At 40.2% G+C, this 26,469-nt stretch overlaps 1 protein-coding gene across 1 annotated transcript in view; it reads left to right on the top strand.

Moving 5' to 3' along the window:
* The window catches only part of gsk3ba (glycogen synthase kinase 3 beta, genome duplicate a), a 189,022-nt gene that overhangs the window by 115,327 nt on the left and 47,226 nt on the right, over nt 1-26,469 (top strand). Inside the window, exons 4-5 of the mRNA XM_043701008.1 lie at nt 18,918-19,028; nt 26,084-26,214. Coding sequence (XP_043556943.1) covers nt 18,918-19,028; nt 26,084-26,214 — 242 coding nt within the window. The remainder of the gene's footprint in view (nt 1-18,917; nt 19,029-26,083; nt 26,215-26,469) is intronic.

Raw genomic sequence — 26,469 nt, 5'->3', positions numbered from 1 at the left:
TGCTAAGACTGTTCTTATGCTAATCAGAACCTAGTCTCTCTGTCTTCCTTCTCCGAATGCTTTCATTGGTTTGCAAGAGGCGCAGTGTGGCTAATTTATACTTATAAAAGGTCTCTGACTAATTAAAAGTCCTTCAACAGTTGCTGTAAGCTGTGAAAGATAAAGTTCTTTTATCAGGTTTAAAGAGACTTTTACTTGAGAACAGAGAGAGAACTCCTGAACTGGCAGAGATCTGGTGACTTCTCCCTACCTTGTTCACAATCCTAAGATATTCAACGACCCAAAACCACACTCTGTTGTTGGCAGGCAGAGGCCTGCTGTCATTGACTATTGATCATTAATCAAGACTGATCAGCAACTCATTGGCTTAAACTCCATTTGTATACACCCCTCAGCTCCAGCTTGTTTTCAAACTGCACTAACTCAAACAAGTTGCTGTGGAAACTGTGCTTAAAAATGAATGTCACATTACTTCTAAAAATGGCAGCAATCCCTCAGCACCCCTTAGATTTAAAACCATTCTTTCCCCATTTCAGTCCACAATGAAAATACAGAAAAACAAGGCATGGTCTTTCCACCAGAAAACCAGATATCATGACAGTTCCCAAAATGTTTGGCAATTTTCAGACTATTGCAGCTTTAAATACCTAATCTTGCATGGATATTTAAAAATGTTGAGCAAAGCTTGAATGAAAAAGTAATTTTCATGACCGTATATGGACAGCATAGATGCAAGGCAGGTTACAGTGTACGACGAGCAATCCTGTTGTGGATAAATGACCCAGCGACAAGTTCAAATCCCACCTCTGCAGCTGGAAAATTTAAGTTCAGTTAATGCAATAAATCTGGACTAAAGAAAATTTGCAAATTAACACTGCCATAAAAGACAGTTTAGGAGAGTGGTCCAAGAAATGGCAGATGAAATTCAACATGAGCAAATGCGAGGTCTTGAGCTTTGGAAAAGAATAATACAGGCATGGACTATTTTCTAAACGGTGAGAAAATTCCTAAAGCCAAACTACAAAGGGATCTGGGAGTGCTAGTCCAGGATTCTCTAAAGTTTGACTTACAGGTTAAGTCCGTGGTTAAGAAAGCAAATGTAGTGTTGCCAATTATCTCAAGAGGGTTGCAATGTCAAAGTAGCGATGTGCTACTGAGACTTTATAAAGCTCTAGTTATATCCCATTTAGAATACTGTGTCCAATTCTGGGCCCCATACTTCAGGAAGAAGTGTCCAGATTCACAAGAATGATCCCTGGAATGGTAGGCCTAATATACGATGAACAACTGAGGATCCTTGGATGGTATTCATTAGAGTTTTTAAGAAGGTTGAGGGGAGATCTAATAGAAACTTACAAGATAATGCATGGCTTAGAATGATTGAACGCTGGGAATTTGTTTCCGTTAGACGGGGATACTAGGACCCATGGGCACAGCCTTAGAATTAGAGGAGGTCAGTTTAGAACAGAAATGAGACATTTCTTCATGCAGAGAGTGGTGGGCCTGTGGAATTCATTGCCACGGGGTGCAGTGGAGGCAAGGACATTAAATGTCTTCAAGGCAGAGGTTGATAAATTCTTGATCTCCCAAGGAATTAAGGGCTACGGGGACAGTGCGGGTAAGTGGCGTTGAAATGCCCATCAGGCATGATTGAATGGTGGATGGACTCGATGGGCTGAATGTCCTTACTTCCATTCCTCTCTTTTATGGTCTTAAAAGATTTTCTCAAGGGAAAACTCTACTTTTGCAGCATCTGGCCTTTGTGACTTCAGATTATAGAATATTATAGCGCAATACAGGCCCTTCAGCCCTCAATGTTGCGCCCACCTGAGAAATCAGTCTGAGGCTGCAAAAAGATCAACTATGATCTTATTGAATCGCTGAGCAATCTCGAAGGACCAGATAACCACTACCTGCTCCAATTCTTATGAATTAACAAGTAATTTTTGCTACGTACATAAACCCGCACCATGATTTCTGTGAACTTGCATCTGAAAGCCCAATGAATTGGTGAATAGTAGGGTTAATTATACAGCACAGAAACAGACCCTTTGGTCCAATTTTTCATTGCCAACCAGATATCCCAAACTGAGTTAGTCCCATTTACCAGCATTTGGCCAATATCTCTCTGAACACTTCCTAAACATGCACCGATAAACATAATGATACCCACCTCGGCTACTGCCTCTGGCAGTTGAAGAAGTTGCCCATCGCGTCCCTTTTAAATCCCTCCCCCAATCTATGCCCTCTAGTTTTGGACTACCCCTATCCTTGGGAAAAGGACCTTGGCTATTCACCCTATCCAAAACCCCTCATGATTTTAATAAACCTCTTGGGTCACCCCTTAGCCTTCAATGCTCCAGGCAAAAGAAACCAGCCTATTCAACTTCTCTCCAGCTCAAATCCTTCAGTCCCCCGATGCCCTTGTAAAGCCTTTCTGAACTCTGTGAAGTTTAACAATAATTTTCATATAGCAGGGAGACCAGAATTATTGAATTGAATTTATTGTCACGTGTACTGAGGCACTGAAAAACTTTGTCTTGCAAGCAATGCAATCAGATCAGAGTAAAGTAGCATAGATAGTAAATAATAGGTAAATTGCAGCAAAAACAAAACCACAGGTACAGGCGAATGCTAAGAGTTTGAGAGTCCATTCAGTATTCTAACAACAGTAGGGTAGAAACTGTTTCGAAATTGGCTGATGAGTATGTTCAGGCTTCTGTGCCACCTTCCTGATGTTAGAAGTTGTAGAAAAATATTGCCAGGGTGGGATGGATCTTTGAGAATGCTGGAAGTCTTTCCTTGACAGTCGACCTGGTAATGGATTCTATAGATGGGAGGTTGGCCTTTGTGATTGTCCAGGCCGAGTTCACCACTCTCTGTAACAGTTTCTGATCTTGAGTGGTACAGTTGCCATACCAGGTAGTAATACATCCAGACAGAATCCTCTCTCTGTCGCACCTATAAAAGTTGGCAAGGGTATTGGCCGTCATGCCAAGTTTCCTCAGCTGCCTGAGGAAGAAGAGACGTTGGGCCTTTGTAACCAGTGCGTCCACGTGAAGAGTCCAAGAAAGCTTGTTGTGGATGACTACTCCCAGGAGCTTGACACTCTCCACTCGTTCCACCTCTGTGACCTTAATGTTTAGGGTGGCATGAGTAACATCCTGGCTAAAGTCAATAATGAGTTCCTTGGTTTTGCTAGCATTGAGAGCTAGGTTGTTCTCAGTGCCTCCTGTCTGCAGTCTGTTTCGTCGCCATCTGAGATTAAACAGACTATGCTGGTGTCATTGGCAAACTTGTAAATGGCATTAGTCTGGTATTTGGTGACTCAGTCATGGGTATACAGTGAGTACAGTAGGGGGCTGAGTATGCACCCCGGGGGGGCTCCAGTGTTGAGTGTTAGTGAGGATGAAATATTGTCCCCAGTCTTCACTGATTAGGGCTTGTGGGTCAGGAAACTGGAGGATCCATTTGCAGAGAGTGGGGTTTAGTCCGGGATCACTAAGTTTAGTAATCAGTCTCGAGGGGATAATAGTGTTGAAGGCTGAACTGTGTTCAATGAATAGGATGCTTATGTAGCTGTTCTTGATGTCAAGATGTTCTGGGGAGGAATGAAAGGCAAGTGATATGACATCTGACATGGATCTGTTGGTCGGATAGGCAAATCAGAGTGGATCAAGAGTAGTGGGGAGGCTGGAGTTGGTTCATGCCATGACCAGCCTTTCAAAGCACTTCATGGCCAACGGGTGGTAGGCATTGAAACATGCTGCATGAGCCGCCTCAGGTGCGGGGATGATGTTGGCCCTCCTGAAACAAGCAGAGACAGTGGCCTGCTGCAGAGAGAGGTTGAAGATGTCTGAGAAGACCTCTGCCAGTTGATCTGCGCATGCCTGAGTGCACGGCCTGGTACTCCGTCTGGTCCCATTGCTTTCCTTGGATTCACACGAAGGAAAACTGATCTGACCTCTGCAGTGATTGTTGGGATAGTTTTGTCAGGGCTTGTCAGAATAGGTGTTATCGCTCTGCAAAATTTCTGCTCAAAACAAGCATAGAAGGCGTTGAGACAATCTGGGAGGGATATGTCATCATCTGCTATCTTGCACTGTCTCTTTTTAGAACCTGTAATGTCATTCAGTCCTTGTCATAGTCGCTGGGTGTCCTGTCTTGGTCTTTAGTTTGGATCGATATTGGTCCTTGGCTGTCCTAATGACTCTGCGAAAGTCATACTTGGATTCCTTATATTTGATCTGAAGGCCTCATGCCTGGTTTTTAGCAGGATCTGTATGTCCTGATTCATCCAGAGTTTCCTGTTGGGGAACACCCCGATTTGACTTCCTCGGTATGCAGTCCTCTACACACTTGCTGATAAAATCTGTGACGGTGGTGGTGTACTCATCCAAGGTACCTGCAGAATGTTTGAACGTGGCCCAATCAGCCAATTCCAGACAGCATCGGCGTTGATCCTCGGCCTCCTCTGACCAGCACTAGATCTGTATCTGCAAGGGGGTCTCCTGCTTGAGCTTTTGCCTGTAAGCAGGAAGAAGAAACACTGGTTGGACTTCCCAAAATGAGGGCGGGGATGGAGCGATGGGCATCTTTCACAGTGGTGTAGCAGTGGTCTAAAATGTTCCGGCCCCTGGGTGGGCAGGTAATGTACTGGAATTAAACAACATATTCTAAATGTAGCCTCTCCAGTGATCTGTGCAGCTGCAACATGACATCCCAACTTCTATATTCAGTGCATTGACCAATGAAGGCAAGTGTGCCAAAGGTGTGTGCCTGCGACTGCACTTTTAAGGAACTATGCACCTGCACCGCTAGGTCTTACTGTTCGGTGAAGTCAAAAACCCACACAACACCAGATTATAGTCCCAACAGGTTTATTTGGAAGTACTGGCTTTTGAGTGCTGCTCCTTCAGGTAGCTGTGGAGCAGGATCATAAGACGCAGAGTTTAAAGCACAAGATCATAGTGTCACGCAATTAAAACAATATATTGAACAAACCTAGATTGCTGTTAAGTCTTTCATCTTTTAGAATGGGTTGCAAGTTTCGGTTCATTAATATGTAAATCCCAGAACTACTTTCAAGTCACACTCTCAATAACTTAAAGGCTTATTTTTTAAAAAAAAAGTGACATCTCGGCTCAGCGCATTAAAGATGTGAGGTTAGTCTGTCAGTATCCCAATCCTGAGTCGGACTGGTTCTGTTTCCAAAGTAGGAATTTATAAAATGTTACACAGATTGGCTGCCTGCAGATTGTGCGCTTTTTTGGACAAAATAGAATGTATCTGCAAATATAATTCTGAAAATGCAAATTCACCCCCTAGACTGTGTGTCTGTCTGACAGCGTGCATGCGAGGGAGCGTGTGTGTGAGAGACAGAGTATAAGCCTGTGGGAGGGTCAGTGTGGGGGGCTATGTGTGTCTGAGAGCGTGGTATGAGAGGGGGAATGTGTGACAGTATGTAAGTGTCTGTATATATGATGTAGTGGGGTCACTTGTAGTATGACATAAACCCAAGGTCCTGGTTGAGGCCATCCTCATGGGTACTGAACTTTGCTCTCTCATTCATGCAAACACACTCTTACGTACTCACACAAGCACACATATACATGCACTCTTACATATACTAACGCAGACCCTCTCATATGCAGTCTCTCAGATGCACACATACACCCCTCCCATACATTCTTTCACGCACATACCCTTTCTCAGGCTTATTCTCCATCACACTGGCACGCGTACTCTACCAAGCACACAAGCACGCTCCCTCTCCTGCTTGCTAACCATTCCTCCTATATTTCATCATTGATATAAATGACAAAAAGCAGTGGATGCAGCACTGATCCTTGCGGCACATCACTGGTCCTAGGCCTCCAGTCCAAAAAACAACCCTGTATCCCTATTCTGTCTCATATCTTAGAGCCAATTTTGTATCCAACTGGCGAATGCTGTCTGTATTCTGCTTGATCTAACCTTGCTCACCAGAACCTTATCAAATGTCTTGCTGAAGACCATATAGATGCCTACTGCTCTGCTTTCATTAATCTTCTTTGAGCTTTTTTTTTAAAAGAGGTGACAAACATACTTTTCCAAAGAGTTAATTTTTGTGATGACTCCAGGAAAGGAGGGTTTGATTTCCAGCATGATACCCCATGATAGCAAATTTTGGAGGCTTGTTTGGAATAGATTTGAACCAAAAGCAATGAAGGAATTGCGTGTGGTGAAGGAAAACAATAGGTTCTATAGTGCATTGGAAACAGTAAAGGGTATTCAAAGTTTGTGAAAAGATTTGTAGCTCGGGTGCTCGTTGTGGTTCTGTTCGCCGAGCTGGGAATTTGTGTTGTAGACGTTTCGTCCCCTGTCTAGGTGACATCCTCAGTGCTTGGGAGCCTCCTGTGCAGCACTTCTGTGATTTTCCTCCGGCATTTATATCACTATAAATGCCAGAGGAAAGATCACAGAAGCGCTTCACAGGAGGCTCCCAAGCACTGAGGATGTCACCTAGACAGGGGACGAAACGTCTACAACACAAATTCCCAGCTTGGCGAACAGAACCACAACTGTAAAGGGTATCCTGCAAGTGGCAGAGTTGTCTCGAGCAGTCTCAAAGGAAATTTCAGACATAGTTGACTTACTGTGTAAAATGGAGGTGGTATTGCCTAGTAGCAGAGCTAAGAAATAATTTGAGAATTAACACTTGAATTTAGAGGAAATAAAAGAAACAAGTCCTTTAGGCAGTGAAACATCAGAATCAAGTGATAGTCACAGTTAAAGCATGAAGGGAATGTCGAAACACTAGAGATGGCAGAAAACAGTAAAGAAATAGAAATGGAAGTGAGAATGCCTGAAATGGAAATACAGGAGTGAGAAAAAGGGATGCAAGTATGCTTTGCTATTGGAGGAAGTTTCTTGGGATTGCTGTAAAGAAACTTATATTGGATGCATACAAGTTGGTGCCTGAGGTTCTGGAATTTAAGGAAACAATCAGGATAAAATTGTATTGAATTCAAAAGTGTTAAGCAAAGTAATTTTGGCAGGTGGATACTAACAGAAGATCTAACTACTTAGAGTCATAGAGAAGGATGTACAGCATGGAAGCAGACCCTTCAGTTCAACTCATCCATGCTGACCAGATATCCTAAAGTAATCTAGTCTCATTTGCCAGCAGTTTGCCCATATCCCTCTAAACCCTTCCTATTCATATAACCATCCAGATGCATTTTAAATGGTGGAATTGTACCAGCCTCCTCCACTTCTTCTGGCAGTTCATTCCATACACGCACCCTCTGCTTGGAAAAAGTTGCTCCTTCGGTCCCTTTTTACATCTTTTCTTTCTCGCTGCAAACCTATGCCCTCTTGTTCTGGACTCTTTCTCCCCCCCCCTCACCCCAGGGAAAAGACCATGCCCCTCATGATTTTATAAACCTCCATAACGTCACCCCTCAGCCTCTGCTCCAGGGAAAACAGCCCCAGCCTATTCGGCATCTCCCTACAGTTCAAACCCTCCAACCCTGGCAAGATCCTTGTAAACCTTTTCTGAACCCTTTGAAGTTTCACAACATTACCCTTCCTATAGAAGGGCGAGCAGAATGCACACACTGTTAGGCCACTCCAGAAGTGGCCTAAGCAAAGTCCTATACAGATGCAACATGATCTTCCAACTCGTACAGTCAACACTCTGACCAATAAAGGAAAGCATACTAAATGCCTTCACTATCCTATCTACCTGACTCTTCACTTTTAAGGAACAATGAACCTGCACCCCAAGGTCTCTTAATGAGTTTTTAAATTCTAAGAGAATAATCGTAAGTTTTTAGCAAGAATCCATGTTGACGACCAAAGGGTTGCAGCTACGAGACAGGCAGCAGTTATGGCTGACTGAGCTAATCTGTAAAATTACACCACTTTCCACCCTCCTATCTTCAAAAGAGATTTCTTTAAAAAAAGAGAATGGAAAGAAGACTTGTGACCAAAGCATACAATGGATAACTGAGAATATCCCAATGTTTCCTTGATCAGCAGGGAGCATATGGAGGATGGAGGTAAAAACTGAAAGGCAAGATGTTTGCAATGTAAGGAGGTCAAATACATTTTTTCAGAAATCTAAAGGAAAATCCATGATACTACTTGGAGATCATAAGAGTAAGTTCAAAAAATAAACTGAGGAAAGGCCACAGATCAGATTATAGCTTTAATTACAATTAAGAGACTAGATGTAGTTATTGCTGAGAATGCAGATAAGTGTGCAGGCTAGATGAGCATAGGAAGGGTTTTTATTGAAAGGGAAGATGACCCTTTCTCTTCAAAGGAAGCATCCAAGCCTATAACCATACTAAGGGATAGAGGGCCTACTTAAACTCTTTTGCTGGAGTAGGATTTAGTTTTTCCTCCAGCGAGTTCAGTGAAAGCCCAAGTATTAGTAGATGGGAGAGACTGAGACAATAATCCAAGTTCTATTATACAAAATAAGCAGATCCAGAGTGAAATGTTAATTCAGACAGCTAACACTAAAGCTGAGGCTGAAGATTTCAGAGAGGTGCTCTCTTTTTAAGTTTAAAAAATGGAGTGCTGGTGAAATGGAAGACATCCTTACAGACCTGTGGACTAAGAGTGGACAATTGTTCATCAAACAATGGTGCAACCCAGATATCAGGAACTATTGCCAGAAACGCATGAAATTCCTAGGGCAGGGCATATAGGAATATGCAAAACAGATATTGAAAAACAAGTATTTTACATGACCAAAACTTTATAAATATGTACTGCAGTTCTATTCTGTATGTCAGGTGGTAGACAAACCTTAACAAATAATCAAACAGCACTTCAATACCCATACCAGGTTTTGAAGAACCATTCATTTGAGCTTTAGTATATTGTGTAGGACTATGACCAAAAATGAAAGCAGGATATCCACTACGTCCTTCCAATTATGGATTTGTCTACCCCATTCCTAGGAGCTATTCCTTTGAAAGGCAATTATGGTTCAGGTAGTAGTAGAGAAGTTAACTGCACATCATTTACAAGCATAGAGAGTTTTGGAGAGACAGCTTCAGACATTCAAAACCACAACATGCCATTATAAATTACCCACAGGATGGCGACAAAGAATAGATTTGTTACTATTTGCTACCAGAGATTTTCCACTTGAATCAAATTAATTTAGTCCATTTAAATTAGTTACTCATGAGATTAAGGTCTATTAAAATTGAATACATCCAGCTTTATTATTGGAGTGTCATCACAAAATAACAAGCATGTTAGCTTACTTCAGTGGGCCACCTATCTTGCTTTTAAAACCCAAACCTTCTGTGTCCTGTCCACCTGTTTGCTGGTATGATTTGGAGGTGCCGGTGTTGGACTGGTGTGTACAAGTTAAAAATCTCAACACCAGGTTATATTCCAACAAGTTTATTTGGAAGCTCAAGCTTTGAGAGCACTGCTCCTTCAGATGGTTGTGGAGTATACTATTGTAGGACGCAGAATTTTTGGCAAAAGTTTAGTGTGATGTAACTGAAATTATATATTGAAAAAGATTTTGTCTCATGTTTGGCATGTTGGTTTCAGTTCTTTCATATGTAAATCCCAGAACTTGAAGTTACATTCTGAAGTGAACTTTAACAATTGGTTCCATGTTGGCCCAAATAATGCATTGAAGGTGCGAGGCTGACTGTGTCCCAATGTTCAGACTGATCCTAATTTTAAAAAGGGATTTACAGAATCTTACATAGATTCATGCAGTTTTTGAGCAAAATAAAATGTAATTCTGCAAGTACAATTTCACCCTACAAACTTGTGTGTCTGCATGTGGATGGGTGTGTGCGGGGTGGAGTATGAGTGTCTGTGAGAGCGTGAGTGTGTGGGTTTGTATGTGTGAACGTATGAGAGGGACCTTGTGTATGAGTCTATAGGAGTGTGTGTGTGTATCTGCATAGTGCAGTGGGGTCACCTGTGGTGTGACATGAACCCAAGGTCCTGGTTGAGGCCATCCCCGTGGGTATCAGTCTTGGCTATCAGCTTCTGCTCAGCTACTTTGTGTTGTTGCCTGTCCCAAAGGTCTGCCTTGAAGAATGGTGGCCTGAAGGTCTGAGGTCGAATGACTCTGACCACTAAAGTGCTCTTCAATTGGGAGGGAACACTCCTGTCTGTTGATTGTTGTGCAGTGTCCATTCATCTGTTGCCATAGCCACTGCTCATCTCACCAATGTACCATGCCTCAGGGCATCCTTGCCTACAGTGTATGAGAGAGACAATGTTGGCTGAGTCACTTGAGTACCTGCCATGTGCATGGTGGGAGGTGTCCCTATGTGTAATGGTGGTATCAGTGTTGACACTCTGACACATCTTGCACCGTCTACAGTGACAAGGTTGTATGGTGGTGTCCTGAAAGCCAGTGTGAGCAATGATCCTCCTACCGCACAACTATATAGTCATTTTACAGGGAGGAGCATCCAGATAAGGCAACATACATATTAATTGGGTGACCGTTACAATCAATGAGTATCAATAGCAGAGACCAAGCCCTTTATTGTTATACAATGAATGTTCTTAACCTTGTTAACTGGATTCATACAATGGATATTTTTCCCCTTGTTAGCTGACCTTGCATCCTGAATGCTTCCAATGTTGTTAAATGGCTCTACATATAATGACTGCATTTCCACCTTGTTAACCCATTACCCTTGCCTCCAGTACCCCATTGTTAACTGAGATCTTATCTGATCTGAGTCATGCTCAGCTGAACCTCTTGTTTCATAAAACTCAGAACTTAACTCTCTCCCTGCCTGCTTATACCCTATATACATTCTCATTACCACCTTTAAAGGCAACCAAGGATGCGCAATAAATGGTGACTCAAAGATGTCCCATTCCACGATTGAACAGAAAAACCCTCTTGATCCATCATCTGTACGGAAGGCATCGGTTTCAGTAGAAACAGGTATACAATCCTTTCTTGGGCATGTGCCTCCAGACCCGAAGTGATCTTTGGATGAAAAAGCATCTTGATTGCCCTCTATAATAATTTTGCCCATTCCTTTATCTATACCACCTGACTAATGTTCTCTCTCAGCTAACTGAAATCCTATATACTTTGGATTCCTTTTAATTTTATAGTCAACTGAAGATCCCTCAGTTTCTTCTCATAGAATCATAGATTCCCTACAGTGTGGAAGCAGGCGTTTTGGCCTATTGAGTATACACTTTTTTTTCCTCCAAAGCGCATCCTACCCTATCCCTGTGACCCTGCATTTCCCATGTCTACCCAACCTAGCCTGCACAGCCTTGGACACAATGACAATTTAGCATGGCCAATTCTCCTAACATGTGCATCTTTGGACTGTGGGAGGAAACCAGAGCACCTGGAGGAAACCTAGCAGACATGGGGAGAATATGCAAACTTCACACACAGTTGCCCAAGGATGAAGTCCCTGGTGCTGTGAGGTGGTAGTGCTAAACGCTGATCTACTGTGTGCACATTTCTTCAATTCTGAATAAAACTACCCAAGCTTATTCAATCTTTCCACACAGCTAAAATCCTCCATACCTGGCAACATCTTCATAAACCTCTTCCTTTCTCAAGCAATCACATCCTTCCAGAATGCAGTAACCAGAACAGATGCATTAAAGAAGCTGTAACTTAAACCTTTACCATAATCATCTTGCTGTTGTATCCATTGTATTGACTAATAAGGAAAAGAAGCCTCAGCCTCATCTACCTTACGACTGTAGATCTGTGGGAATGCACTCCAAGGTTCTGCTATTTCTCCTAATTTTTGTGAAATACTGCTTTTTATGCATTCCTTGCTTTGCATTCCAATGTATTGTCTCTAAGCTCTGCGAATTGAATTCTGTTTTCCATGTTTCTGTCCGCTTGATTAAACTATGTTCCATCTAAGGTAAAAGCTTTTGCCCGAAACGTCGATTTTGCCTGTCCTCGGATGCTGCCTGAATTGCTGTGCTCTTCCAGCACCACTAATCCAGAATATGTTCCATCTAAGCCTTGCAGCTGGAAAGCAACTGATCATATACACAAGTTGGGATCCCAAGTTGCCACATTATGCAGTTCATTCAGTATTAGATGCTAGTTACTGCTGCTTGCTGAACTATCCATGTAAAACTCATAATGCAAGTACTGGGACTTGTCATCTTCTGGTAAACTGACTGTAACCCATGCTGTTGTGAGCCAGTTGGCAACTTATATTTGACGATCACTGTGGTCAGTTTAACAAAAGTAATGTGAACCAAGCACACACAGTTTGTCATACTTCAAGAGATTACATGTGCAGTCTCAGTTTTTTTTGTGCACAGTTGATGTAAGTTTTCTAAAGCAATAAGTATAGACAGATATGTCCTATATGTAGAATAATGGATGGCAATAATTTGCAGGCCAAAGTTCAAGTTTAAAAAGTGCATAGCAAAGTTGAGGGTGAAAAATGTGACGCCCCTTCTCAAAAAGACTTTGATTGATGAAGGAGCAATGGGGCATTATTTTGGTTAAACTATTAGAATCAATGCTAACATAATATTGATTAAATATTAATATAATAAGATTCAGGATATCAAGTTTTGAGATTACTGTTTGCTTCATAGAAAAACATAAGTTTGAGAAAGTCTTTCCACAGACACTTAATGTTGGGCTTCCCTGGATAAGAGAAATGAGAAGGGCAGTTGTTTAGCATCAAATCTGATAATCACTGCTGTGTTAGTAATGTCTGGTCATTCAGGATGTATCAAGCATTGTAATGTTTGACCTTTTTTTGATCCAGCTGTTCCAATGGGTGATATTTCAAACACCAATCAGTCCACTTAGCAGAAAAAAAACAAATTGCTGGAAAAGCTCAGCAGGTCTAGCAGTATGTGTGGAGAGAAATCAGAGTTAACATTTCCAATTGAGCGAACCTTCCTCAGAACCGATGGTAGCTAGGAAGATGTTGGTTTTTATGGAGAAGGTAGTGGTGGGAGCATTAAGGAGGAAATGATGGCTAAAGAGAGAAGAAAAGATAGACAGCCAAAGGAGTGGATAATGATCTGACTAGGAGAATGCATAGCTCTTAATAGGGACTGTTAGTGGCTAACAATGGGTTGTGTGAGAGTTCAGTAGACTGTGGAGTTCCCAAGTGGAAAATGAAGTGCTGTTCATAGTAGAATTGAAAACCTTTTAACATAATTTTTCTAGCAGTTTATTCTCAATTGATACTTTGTGTTAATGGTTTAAATTGTAAAGAAGGGTTACATAAACCTGGCTTGTGCTATAGAATCTAGGTCAGAGTGGTGCTGGAAAAGCACAGCAGGTCAGTATCCGAGGAGCAGCAAAATCGACATTTCGGGCAAAAGCCCTTCATCAGGAATGATTTACTATAGAATAGTGAGTTGGGTAGTTTGATTGTGGTAAAGGTCCTAATTAAATACAAGTTATTTTTGAAGGAGTGATTTGGAAGGATGATTGAATCATTTTATGATTTACACATTTCAATAACGTAGATACAGAAGAGGTACTCTGCTAGGGAAATTCAAAATGGAGATGTAATAAAACTCCAAAACTATACAAGAATGAAATTGGGAAACATTGCTCCACGTGAAAGGTGACAGAATGGTCTTCTCAAAAAGCCTTTGATGCTTAGTCAGTTAAAACTTCCAAGATCGAAATGAATATATTTTTAAGCGCACCAATGAATATGTCATAAAGTTGTAAAGAATGAGCTAAGGTGCGGATCAGCCATTAAGTGATAGAACAGCTGAATGATCTTCTTCCTGTGATTTAGACTGGTTTCAGCTTAATAACTTACACCACCTCATTACCACTTTCCACTACAAGATGTGAGGTTATGCATGAGTTATTAGGTGGATTCAACTACTTTTTTGAAATACTGTTGCTAACCACATCTGTGACTGAAACATTTTGGAAATAAATTCAGTAAGAAAGATATTTGCATGTTTTTATAAACAGAGGACTTGACTCACAACATGTTTAGCTTTTTATATCATCAGATCAGTTTTCTTTCCAAAATTGTTATCTATCTTACTGCTCCCCTTTCTGCACTCCATGTAATACTTAGTTAATCTCTGGCTCCTGACTGCTATCATTCCTTATAAAGGCAAAATCTGGTGAATACTGTAAATTCAAAGTAAAAGTGACAAAATACTGGAGAAACTCATCAGAGACACAAAAAAAATTACAGATGCTGGGATCCAAAGTAGACTAGCATAAGGCTGAAAGAACACAGCAAGCCAGGCAGTATCAGGAGGTGGAGAATTCAACATTTCTGGTATAACCCTTTTTCAGGAATGGAGGTTCGGGTAGGAGGAGCTGCAGGTAAAGTGGATGGATGTCGGGTTTTGGGTGGAGAGAGGTGGAATGGTGTGGTAGTGATAGGTGAACACAAGTGGTGGGTATGATCTGGTTGGAGAAACTTCAGGTCTGGCAGCGTCTGTAGAGAGGGAAACTGGTAACTTGTCCGATATGCCACTTCTTCAGAACTGAAGATCTCTGGTTCTGAAGAGTCATATCGGACTCTACGCTTTAGCTGGTTTGCTCACCACGGGTGCTGCCACACCTACTAAGACTAGAAGGTATACGAGCAGAATTAGCCATTCTCAATCCTATTCTTCTGTCTTTTCCCATAACCATTGATCTACTTACTAATCAAGAATCTGTCTACCTCTGTGTCTTAAAAACACTGACTCAGCTGCACGGACTTCTGTGGCAATGAGCTCCAACGATTCACCACCCTCTGTCTGAAGAAATTCCTCCTCATCTCAGTTGTAAGGGATCATCCATTCACTCTGAGGCTGTGCGCTCAGGTCTTTAGTGTCTCAAAGTGGAGATATAATTTTCTCATTACTTCATCATCATTATCTAGGCACCTCAGAATTCTGTAAGTTTCAATGTGCTCCTACCTTATTCTTTAATGTATGGACCCAAAGTCCTCAAACACTCTATATAAACCATCCTTGGAATCATGCTTGTAAACCTTTGCTGGACCCTCCTCAAAGTCAGCACACCCATCCTTAAATACGGGGCCTAAAACTGGTCACAGTATTCCAAATGTGGTCTGACCAGGGCCTATCTCAGCCTCAGCAATATATCTCTGCTCTTGTATTCAAGATGAATGCTGAGTTATAGAGTCATACAGCACAAAACAGACCCTTCGGTCCAACCAATCCATGCCAAACATATTCCCAAGCTAAACTACTCCCACCTGCCTGCTCCTGGCCCATATCCCTCCAAACCTTTCCTATTATGTACTTATCCAAATGTCTTTTAATTGTTAATTGTATCCACATCAACCATTTCCTCAGTAAGTTCGTCCCACATGCAAACCACCCTGTGTTTTTTTTAAAAAAAAGTCATCCCCTCATGTCTTTTCTAAATCTTTCTTACCTTAAAAATGTGCCCCCAGTCTTGAAATCCCTCATCCGAGGGAAAAGACAATTGCCATTAACTCTATCTGTACCCTTCATTATTTTATAAACTTCTATAAGCAAGCCTCTCAACCTCCTATGCTTCAGTGAAAAAGGTCCCAGCCTATCCAGCCTTTCATTCTAAGTCAAACCTTCCATTCCTGGCAACATCCTGGTAAACCTCTTCTGAACTCCCTCGAGGTTAATAATATTCTTCCTATAATTGGGTGACCAGAATTGGACACAATATTGCAGAAGAGGCCTCACTAATGTCCTGTACAATCTCAACAGGAATTCCCAACTCTTAAGTAACGTTCCCAGGATCGGTGCACTCAAACCCCTATGGTTTCTCCAGCATTTTCTGTGTTTGTTACGACCATTGCTTTCCAATTTTGGGAACTGTCTCTGTTTAGTTAATTCTGAAATGGTTAGTATCATATATTGATAGTTTGATACTTGGATCCAATATAATTTTTGACATTTTGCTGTGGATTGGAGAGGCCTTTGTAGTGAGGTGGCTGGGTCACTGCTTACTCTTGAGAAAATGTAGAACTTACCCAGTAGTAACTGTGTGTTTGACATATAGTTAGCTCAGCTCAGCAGAGTATAGCTAGGAGTAAAGCATGTTGATGAAACTTTATTCAAATAGTATGGAAAGGCATCTGACTGAACAATATTGTGAGGTATTAATAGTTGCTGATTAATGGAGCCCTTGCCCTATGTCCTCGATGTCTGTACAATCCGTCTATAATTTAAAGTTAGTACTTCAAAATAAATTTTCTCAGAAACTTGCGCACATTTCTCAGCAGCACTATAAATCTTTTTAAAACAATTTCAAGTTGAAATATTGCATGCAGTTGCTACTAAGTGAGATCAGTTGGTATTGAAATCCTGTAATTATGAAATATATGCCCAAAACCATCTCACTAACTGTTTGGATACATTGTTGTTGTTATTAAAGCTAAAGAAGCTCTATTGGTGTCTGCTAGACCATCCAGGTGTGTTATTCACTCATGCAGCAACAAACCTCAAGTTGGAAAGCGCACACTCTCTCATTTTACTACTGGTTGCTGCTAACAGCAGTTTCACCAGAGATTTTAAGACTCTGTTTATGTCCAAGTGTTTTCATTTGAATCACTGATTAGTTTCAAATATTAGTGCTAAGATTTTATTTGTTTCAAATGATTGGGTAAAACGGTTTGTTGGGGACAGAAATGATTTATCAGGTAGAGGCTGTTGATGATTAGAAGTATCTACTATTTCAAGCATGTTATTGACAGGCATCTGGAGCTGTTGAGACTTAAACCCCAAACCTCAAGAGTCCTCAGTGCCTTTTTGTGTCTCATAACAAAACTTTGTCAATATTTCAGGATTAGATCCTTTTCAGCATTAGAAGAATTTACAAATGAAGAATTTTTAAAACTACAAGAAATTATAATTTCATTTAGAATATAATTATAGTAATATTTATTTTATTCCTATGATTTGTCAGTCATTTAAGCAACTCTTGGATACGCATATGGACAATGGTAAAATGTAGAGTACATAGATTAGTTTCATCTTAGAGTAGGATAAAAGGTCGGCACACCATCAAGGGCCAAAGGGCCTGTACTGTGCTGTACTGTTCAACATTCTATAATGTCATAACCACAGTGTGGCAGAAAGCAACAGACACATGAGCATGAATTCTCCAGATAAGGTCAGAGTAAAGTAAGATAGGATTAAAGGCTCTTTATTTGATTGGATACAGAATTCATAAGATACACGAACAGATCACATACAAATAAATTTATAGTATTGACCATTACAAAGACGTAGTTGCAAGACGACTGTTCGAGTTTGAGTATTCAAGAGCATTTGACTGTTCGAAAGAAAAGCAGCTATAAAGAGGTTGGGTAGCACAGTTGGTTAAGGATGAGATCAGTACAGTGAGATTTGGTTTTAGTTTGGAAGGTTGAGAGTGGAATCAGTTTGGCTAGACATGAGAAATACTAAACACAAGAGTCACTGGGTGTCATTTAAAAGCTTGACAGTAGATGCAGTATAGAACAATGGGAGCCTGCAAGAAAGTTGCTGCAATAATCTTAGTCAATTTTAAACATCAATTAAAGAATGAAATTGGCAAAGTTCATCTGAAAGATGAGTTCATTCAGTCTAATTGGGGCAATTAACTTCAAACAATACTTTCTGAAACCAACCAAAGAGCTTTTAGATGGTAATGTATAAGATGCTTCAGTTCATGATCTCATAGGAAAGGATTGTCTACACAAGAGGGATCATGACATTTTTATATTCAGATTGAGGGTGAGAAATGTGAGATGAAACTGGTGCTGTAAACTTAAATAAAAGCAGTTCCTAATGTTAGGATCTTTTCCCGAGATTTCTCTCACAAAATGCAATTTGCAAACACCAACTTCTGCAATCAGTCAGTTTATTAAAGCCTGTACAAGCTAAGTGACCTCCTTTGACACTCTGCTCAGGCGTGCAAAGTCAAGTCAAAAGAGGCCCCAAACAAAGTTGACACATTCCCTTTTATACAGGTCAGTTGATAATGCTCACAGTACTCTGGCCACTCACCGCCTGTGTCCTCTACAACCTCAACATGCCTTCCCCAACTCCAATACTCAAAGGACTGAGCAATGGAGGCAAGCGGTGTTAAACGCTCTCTTTATACCATCCTGTAACGTGACGTAAGCTTCAAAGAATTATGTCCCTGAACTCTAAGGTCCCTCTCTTCTGCCATGCTACCCAAGGAGCTGTGAGACAGCAGTGCTAACCACCATGCTGCCTCTCTTTCCTTCTTTCTCTCCTCTTTCCTTCCCCCTTCTCATTTTTTCCTTCCTTTCTTTTGCTGTCTTGCACTCCAATGAGAAAATGATTTGTGAAGTCTCTTGCATTACAGTTTCATTTGTCACAAAGAAATCATTGCCCTTCATGCGTATTTTTTGTCTACAAGGTACTAAACTTTTTTTTTGTAAATTAACTTGCATTAATCAAGTCTGTTTTTAAAAAACTTGTAAACAATTGCCTCTTTAATCTGATGTTCAGTGGATCATTTAAATGTAGACTTTGATAATGAGTACCCAAGGGACACCCCAACTATAGAGGTCACTCTGGGTGAACACAAACTTGCCTAACTGCTACTCATGCCCATACGTTCAAAAGGAATTTGTGGAGAGTGACTGATGACAAGAATCTTGTAGACTTGTTTTATACAACAGTCTCTTTCAGTTTCAAATAATAAAACATTTGAATATAATATTTGATTTGCTTCCTGTAAGTTTATATTGATATAGCATCTCTGAACTAAAAATTGGCAGTGAGTCTAAAATAGGATTGGTGTATTGCTGGGGTAGAGTGCTTAGTAATTCATCAAACCTTGGCCCAGGAGCTTGATATGAAAATGCCAGAGATACTGACACTGGGTGCCTGATAAGAACACAGCATCTAGATCAGAGACTGTTATATTGTATGTATATAACAATAATGGCAAATTTTTTTTTCTCCTTTTCTAGAAGGATGAAGTGTACCTCAACTTGGTGCTAGACTATGTTCCGGAAACTGTGTACAGAGTTGCCAGACATTATAGCCGAGCCAAGCAGACACTCCCGATGATTTATGTAAAAGTAAGGAACTTATTCATTTTCAAACAGTTTATTTTAATGTTGTTACTTGGTGGTTTCATACCTTGTCTCATGACTACTTTTGTCTCTAATTTTGTTGGAAAAAAAAATGGCAGGTGCACTTAGTTTTGGCCAGACCCCTGGTGAAATTCAGTTTCAGATGAAAAGTCCCAAATTGTTAAGCTCCTGGATATGAAGGGATGAACTAGCTCCCTATATTTGCTCACCCCCTGGATTGGTTGCTATAAGGTTAATTTGATAAGAATTACTCCTTTGTTATAACTTTTCTCCCAGATGACCTGAAAAACGTTTTTTTTTAAAAAGGAGCCAATTTAATCAGGCTTTCTTGAGTTAACATAAATGCATTTATTATTCACACAAGTAGTACTAATGCAACATAGATTAGAAGTGAGGTGAATTCAAAACAATAAAAATACATGAAAGAACAGTTTTGTGATCAGTCTTGGAGTTGTTTGAGAAGTGGGAATGACATTATCCTGACTTTTTTTTTAACTGCAGTGCTCAGACTGAGGAATAATCTTCCTTCCTTTACCTGTGGTGCAGGTGTGTTTTCTGGCTATTCTCAGGCTATTCGAGAGGAAACTAAGATGAACCTTAGATCACTGCAGCTTAATAATAACACTTTACCTTTTTATTTCCTTCAGTCGGCCTGTCAGTGGTCATGCCACTGTGCTGAAGTTGGGGCAAACTTTTGGTAGAGTCCACACATTCCAAAGAGCCTCATGATTTACTATTTTGTTATGAGAATGGGAAGCTACTATTGGTTCTACGTTTGCAGCCTTAAGCAGTACTCATCCTTGGACCTTAGTGATTTTGTTCTTTGAGATTCTGGACTAGCTGGTGTTTTCTGGAAGAGGCCTCTTATTCTAAGTGTGTGTTCCCATGTGCAACTGCACACTAGGTGTTTGTCCAGATACATGCACATGAGATAAGCCTGTCAGTATCTGGTTCATCAGCCACTGAAAGGTGACTTGAGCAATTTAATCCACATGGCATAACTTGACATTGGTATAACAGAGCTTTGTAGAATCATGTGGTTTAGGCACAAGTACAGCTGGTGAGTTGCAGTTACTGCTGCTGCTGGTCTCTGTCATTTGGTGCTCTGGCATGTAATATATCTCTCCAACCTGGGCCAGCTTTCCTGAGGCTAGCCAATTGGAATGTTGGCTGACAGGAAAGATCTCCACCTCACACCTGCATAAAGTGTGTAATAATTCACCCTAGCTTGTCCCTGCACAAACTCTTGAATGCTGTGAGTAGCCTTATTAAATTTGCATGATGTTCTGCGCTAACTGGGTAAAGGAGAAGTTTACGGGTATTTATTTGTTGGTAGTAGGGAGTTAAATATAGTAGGGGGTTAAATTTGGGCTCCATCAATGCCTTTATCCAGTTCATCCCAGCTAATCTTGTCCTCTAGATTGGTAACAATGGGACAGACAATTGCTGTTTGTCCTGTTACCATAGGACCACAAAGTAGGAGCAGGAGTAGATCATTTATAACATCTTGATTACCAGAGTTGATGTTCCTTTAGATGGCTGTAATTTTTATTGATAGCTGAGGCTATAGTTGATAGTCTGCATGATGTGGGTTTGAAAGGTGTGTCTTGTCAACTTAAATTAGGCTCCAATTTCAGTTGCTTTTCAATTAAATGGTTGCTGTGGCTACGCAAATGAAATAAATCTCCCTTTTTGGACGACTTCCTGCTTTCAGCATAACATTGTTTCATTTCCAATTTATACTAATTCATTTTTCATCCACCAATATTGATGACTGAAAAATATAGAAAACCAGATACTGAGTCATGTTTCCAGATGGGCACATGGGCAGTATTCCACAAAATTGGAGTAAGCCACATTGAGTAGTGAATATAGTACACTAAACTGCAAAAATTATACCCAAATTGCTTAAATTAAAGGTCCATTTGGAGCTTTGGATGGTGCAGGTGTTGTATCTCTGAAAGGTTATTGGCCTAAAATGTTAAACGTGTTTCCCTAGAGATGCTAACTGACTTGTTAATTACTTCCAATATTCATTATATATTATGTTGGTCTTAATTTGCAGTCCTGAAAGAAATGAGTTTTACAATTCAAAGCAAGTAATTGCATGTTTTCAGTTTATCCACATTACCCATTAAACTTTACTCTTAAATTGATCATCTAACAAGCTTTTGAGCTTACTTCCTGATGTTATGATTTCGAGGGAGACTATTACCTTTTAAACGAACATTCAAACTCCTTAGTTATGATCTAAAAGAATTGCAACCACAAGTTTGTTTGAGCTTCCTTCACAGTGGAGCTTTGGATGCACTTACACCAAATGGACTGCAGCAATTCAAGAAGGCAACTCTTTGCCACCAACTGTAGGGCACCTAAGGATGGGCAATAAATATGACACCCATATTCCATGAATGGATTTTTTTAAAAAAACCTGAAGGCTGTTTACATATAAGCACCATCAAGGAGGTACAGAATTTTTCAGGTGCAGAAACTCTAGCAGGGATGCCACAGCTGCTTTCCAATCTTTGTGGCCTTGTCTCTGCTCCCACATTCTCAGTCCCTGATATCCATCAAACATGTGAACTTTGGCTTCAGTCAGGCCATCTGTAGATCTGCACCTGGGAGATGCTGTTATGCACAGAGTTTAGTGGTGATGGCCACATCATTCTGGTTTGAGGTCATCTGTCAGTAGTAACTGATGTCATTATGTCATTTTGTGGGTGTGTAAGTAGCTGTAACATCCTTACTTCTACATTCGGTTCCTCGTCTTAAAGACTGGAATTCCAATAGCCTTCTGGATTTTGTGCTATTTCTGCTATTATGACTCATGGACTAGAATACCTGGTTCCCTCTGCAGCTTGGAATTTTGCAGTTGTTCGCTATTTAAACAATATACTACTTTTTATTCTTCCCACCAAAGCGAACAACTTTGCATTTTCCCCATATATTCCAAATTTGTGCCCAGCCAGCTTTTCTCAGTCTGCACCTTCAATCTGTGGGCTTCATGTACTTTCCTACCTGTGTCATCTGCAAATCTAGCCTTCATGCCTTTGATTCACTCATTATACTGTAATATACAGAGGATCTTCGATGATCCAAAGGACATGGGCAGGGTATATTTTGTTCAGTTAATTGAATTCCAGATAATTGAATGCTGGATAACATAGTTTAGCTGAGCATCAGGACGTTGCGATCTTGCCGGATAATTTGATATTCGGATAATCGAATGCTAGATAATTGAGGTTCCTCTGTAAATTGTAAAATATTGAGCTCCCAATATAGACCCTACAGGATCCAACTTGTCACATCCTACTGACCTGAAGGAAGGCCATTTACGGTGGCATGGTAGCTCAGTGGTTAGCACTGCTGCCTCACAGTGCCAGGCACTCTGGTTAATTTCCATTTTCAGGCAACTGTATGGAGTTTGCACATCTGCCCTGTGTCTGCGTGGGTTTTTGGACTGCCTGGTTTCATCCCAGAGTCCAAACATATGCAGGTTAGGTGGATTAGCCATGCTAAATCGCCTGTCGAGTCCAGAGTTGTGCATGGTAGATGAATTAGCCATGGGGAATGCAGAGTTACAGGGATTGGGTAAGGGGTATGGATCTGTGGGTTGGTGTGGACTTGATGGGCTGAATGGTCTGCTTCCACACTAGGTATTTTGTGATTGTGATTTTAATTCTTTTGTAAGCCAGCCATTAGGACTGGAAACTTTTCAAACTACAGCTCCGTTACTTTGCACTACGTCATTTCCCTGGTGATTTATCTCCACTCTGCAGGCATTCTGCCTATATTCCTGATGAAGGGCTTTTGCCCGAAACGTCGATTTTCCTGCTCCTCGGATGCTGCCTGAACTGCTGTGCTTTTCCAGCACCACTCTAATCCAGATTCTTAATTTCATCAAGTTCTCCTTGTCTTCCAATCTTCAGATTTATGGATGTTACTGGGAGATTTTATGTATCTTTCATAGTGAAGACAAAAGCAAAATATTTATTCATTATGTTTGCCACTTTTTTTATTATCGCTCCAGAGAATCAACATTCATTTTAGATACCAATAGAAACTCTTGCGATATCTGTTTTTACATTAGTTAATTTAGTTGCCTTCCTCTCATGGTCTAATTTGTTTGTCCCAATTCATCATTTAGCCATTTTCTGCCATTCTTTATAATCTGACCTGCCCCTTGTCTTTGCATAGTTATATACTATTCCTCAAGTTTGATGCTTCCCTTAATTCTTCTTTAATCCTTGGGTGGTGGTTCTCCCCTCTGGAATTTTTCAGTCTCGTAGGAATGCACTTCTGAGTATTCTGAAATATTCCTTTAAATATTTTCTGATCTATCAGCTAGCCTAATATCCCAATTTGCTTCTGCGAGCTCAGCTTTCTTATCCACCTAGTTACCCTTGTTTTAAATTTAAAACGTTATCTTGGTCCCACTCCTCCCCCTTCAAACATGTAAGTAAATGTTTAATCACTACTACCTAAAGTTACCTTTACTCCTATGATTGTGATTATTAATCCCTTTACAGAATTGGAAGTCTGATAAAACTTGCTCTCTGGTGGTAGAACATGCTGCTCTAAGAAACTATCTTGAAAGCATTCCAGGAACTTGTCATTGAAGCTATTACAATCAAACTGATGTTTCCAGTTTATATGTAGATCAATATCTTTTGTAATTATTGTCTCTTTATCACAAGTGCCCAATATTTCTTCTAGTGTGCATCTTCCTTTTTTGCGTTTACAATTTGGGACTTGTAGATCATACCTACGAGTGACATTTTTCCTCTACTATTCCTCATCCCCACATTTTAATGCCTTTTGGAAATTCAGGTACGTCTATGGGTTCTCCTTTTTGCCCAGGTGCTTGTTACTCCTTCAAAGAATTCAGCTAAATTAATTATACACCGCTTTCCTTTCTCAAAACTGTTAATTGAGCCTGATCACTTCAGGATTTCTGTATATCCTCCTGTAATCTTCTTAATATTGGATTCTAGCAATTTCTTTGACAGATATTAGGTTAAATTGATTAGTTTTTCTGATTTTTCTTTGTCCTTTCTGGAGTAAAGGTGTTTTCGTAACTATTTTCCAATCTTATAGAGCCCTTCCGGAATCTAAAGTTTTAGAAGATTGCAATGAAGGCCTCTGATATCTCTGCAGCCACTTTATTTAAAGTTCCAGATTGCAGGTGATCAGATCAGAAAGATCTTGACAAACTTTTAGTTGGAATAGTTTTCCCAGTACCTTTTATCCTGGTGTTGGTGGTTGTTTCAAGTTCTTCCCTGTCCTTTTGACCTCAGATTTTCAAGTATCTTTGGAAAGTCTTTTGCAATATAGAACAAAAAAATGTTCACTTCTGTTTACTTTTTATCTCATTCAGTGTCCCAGATATGCTCTTTTTTTTCTTCATTTGATGTGGAGCGTGCTCGCTGGCCAATATTTGCTGCCCATCCCTAATCAACCTTGGACTGAGTGGTATACTAGGCTACTTCATAGGCCTGATGAATTGACCACATCTGTGTGGGTCCAAATTGTGTATCGGCCAGACTAGATAAGGAGGATAGATCTCCTTTCAGAACCCAAGTCTGGACCTCTGGCTTTCATGCCCAGTGATACCACCATCTCTAGTTTTAGATGAGCATTGGAATTTTCTCTTACTTTAATTGAAAGATGTGAAACATTTTGAACTCTAGTAGATATGCCTATTATATAACAATAGATGAGTTAATTTGTAACATTTGATGCATATGATTGTTTAAGATCAAGCAATTTTTATCAAGTATTAAATCAAATATTTGTACTGCCTCTGTCAATAAATTGCCTGTGCTTAATTTGTTGGCATAGTACTTGTCCAAGCCTTGTCAATCTGCTTGGAAATGAACATTATATCTAGAGGGGTGGTCCTTCAATAATGACACTCACTGTTTTTGCATTCAAGATAAGAGAATTATTGAATTACTTGACTGTAATTATACAATTGGATTCTATCTCGATTCAACATTTCTGTGAGCAGAAATTGCTTCAAACTGGGATCAGAATGGCCTGACCAGTTCTCTTCATTCAGTTCACTTGCATATGTAGATCATTGCAGTAAACTAGGACTCTGATTGATTGCCATGCACTGTAATTACTTAAAATACCTTTTTGGGCTTTTTGTATTTTAATCAGGAAAATGTTTTAATACGTAACAGTGGTAACTTAACAAACACACATTTGGCTTTAGCCTGGAAAATGTGGTTTTTAAATGTATTCGATTCCATTAGTTCAGAAACCTGGGGAAGAAGTTGAATATGTCCATGCTTTTAAAGAGAATGGTTTATTGACAACGTCATTTCAATTATGTGGCGGAAGTCTGAGCTGTACACGTGGCGTTGTAAGGAAATTGGCCACTTAGTTTTTAATCTAAAGAATGAATTAAATAATTTTAGGTGCTTGCTATTGACTTACTCAGTGATGATCTGAAGTTAGGACTTCTTTTCTGAACCAAGTGTATATAGACTGAAAAATCTGCTGATCAGGAAACTCAATTTCTGATCTTGATCTAGTACTCCTTAATAATATCTCTTGAGGCAGGGTCCTTCTCTGATAGTTTTTTTTTTAGGCAGCCCGTTATCTAAGGCTGTTAATCTGCACTCTTTGTTAGTCTTGATGGTATCTTTAGTGATCACCTAATTCGGGTTGAATGTCAGTTTGCATACAAAACTAATTATTAAATGTGGTTTATGACCGTATGATACTTTTGAGCTGTCCAATGTAGACCCCATGTGCTATTCTCGTTTATAGATGCAAAGCATAAGAAATTATCTGCCTGTCAGCATTTCTTAAACCAAAACCACCAAAAACAGGTTATCTGGTTAGTTGTTTGTGAAATGTTGCTCTGTACAAAATGAATGTCACATCTTTTATAACTTGGTTACAAAGTACTTTAAGATATCCGAAGTAACTGTGTTATATACATGCAGTTCTTTCTTTTTCTAGCTGTGCAGTCAAAGCTGAAGAATTCCATTCTAATAATTGATGAAAATTATTATTTTTTTCTTTAGTTATATATGTATCAGCTGTTCCGGAGTTTAGCATACATCCATTCCTTTGGAATTTGCCATCGGGATATTAAACCACAGAATCTACTGCTTGATCCTGAAACAGCTGTCCTAAAACTCTGTGACTTTGGAAGGTGAGTTTCTTTTTTTAATTTCATGGAATATGAATGTTGCTGGCAAGATTAGGACGTTTGCTAATCCTAATTACTCTGGAGGGGGGAGCGGAGAGGTGGTGAGTGATGGTGAACTGCTGCCTTGGACTGCTTCAGCTCATGTGACATAGGTGCACACTTGTTTAGAGGGGAATTTCAGGACTTCGAGTTAGTGACAGTGGAAGAACAGGTATGTAGATAAACGAGCTGAAAATGTGTTGCTGGAAAAGCGCAGCA

This window comes from Chiloscyllium plagiosum, chromosome 12, assembly GCF_004010195.1.
Source record: "Chiloscyllium plagiosum isolate BGI_BamShark_2017 chromosome 12, ASM401019v2, whole genome shotgun sequence".
NCBI classification, from domain to species: domain Eukaryota; kingdom Metazoa; phylum Chordata; class Chondrichthyes; order Orectolobiformes; family Hemiscylliidae; genus Chiloscyllium; species Chiloscyllium plagiosum.
The sequence above is the reverse complement of the archived record's forward strand: the minus strand, read 5'-3'. Positions and strand labels throughout refer to the sequence as shown.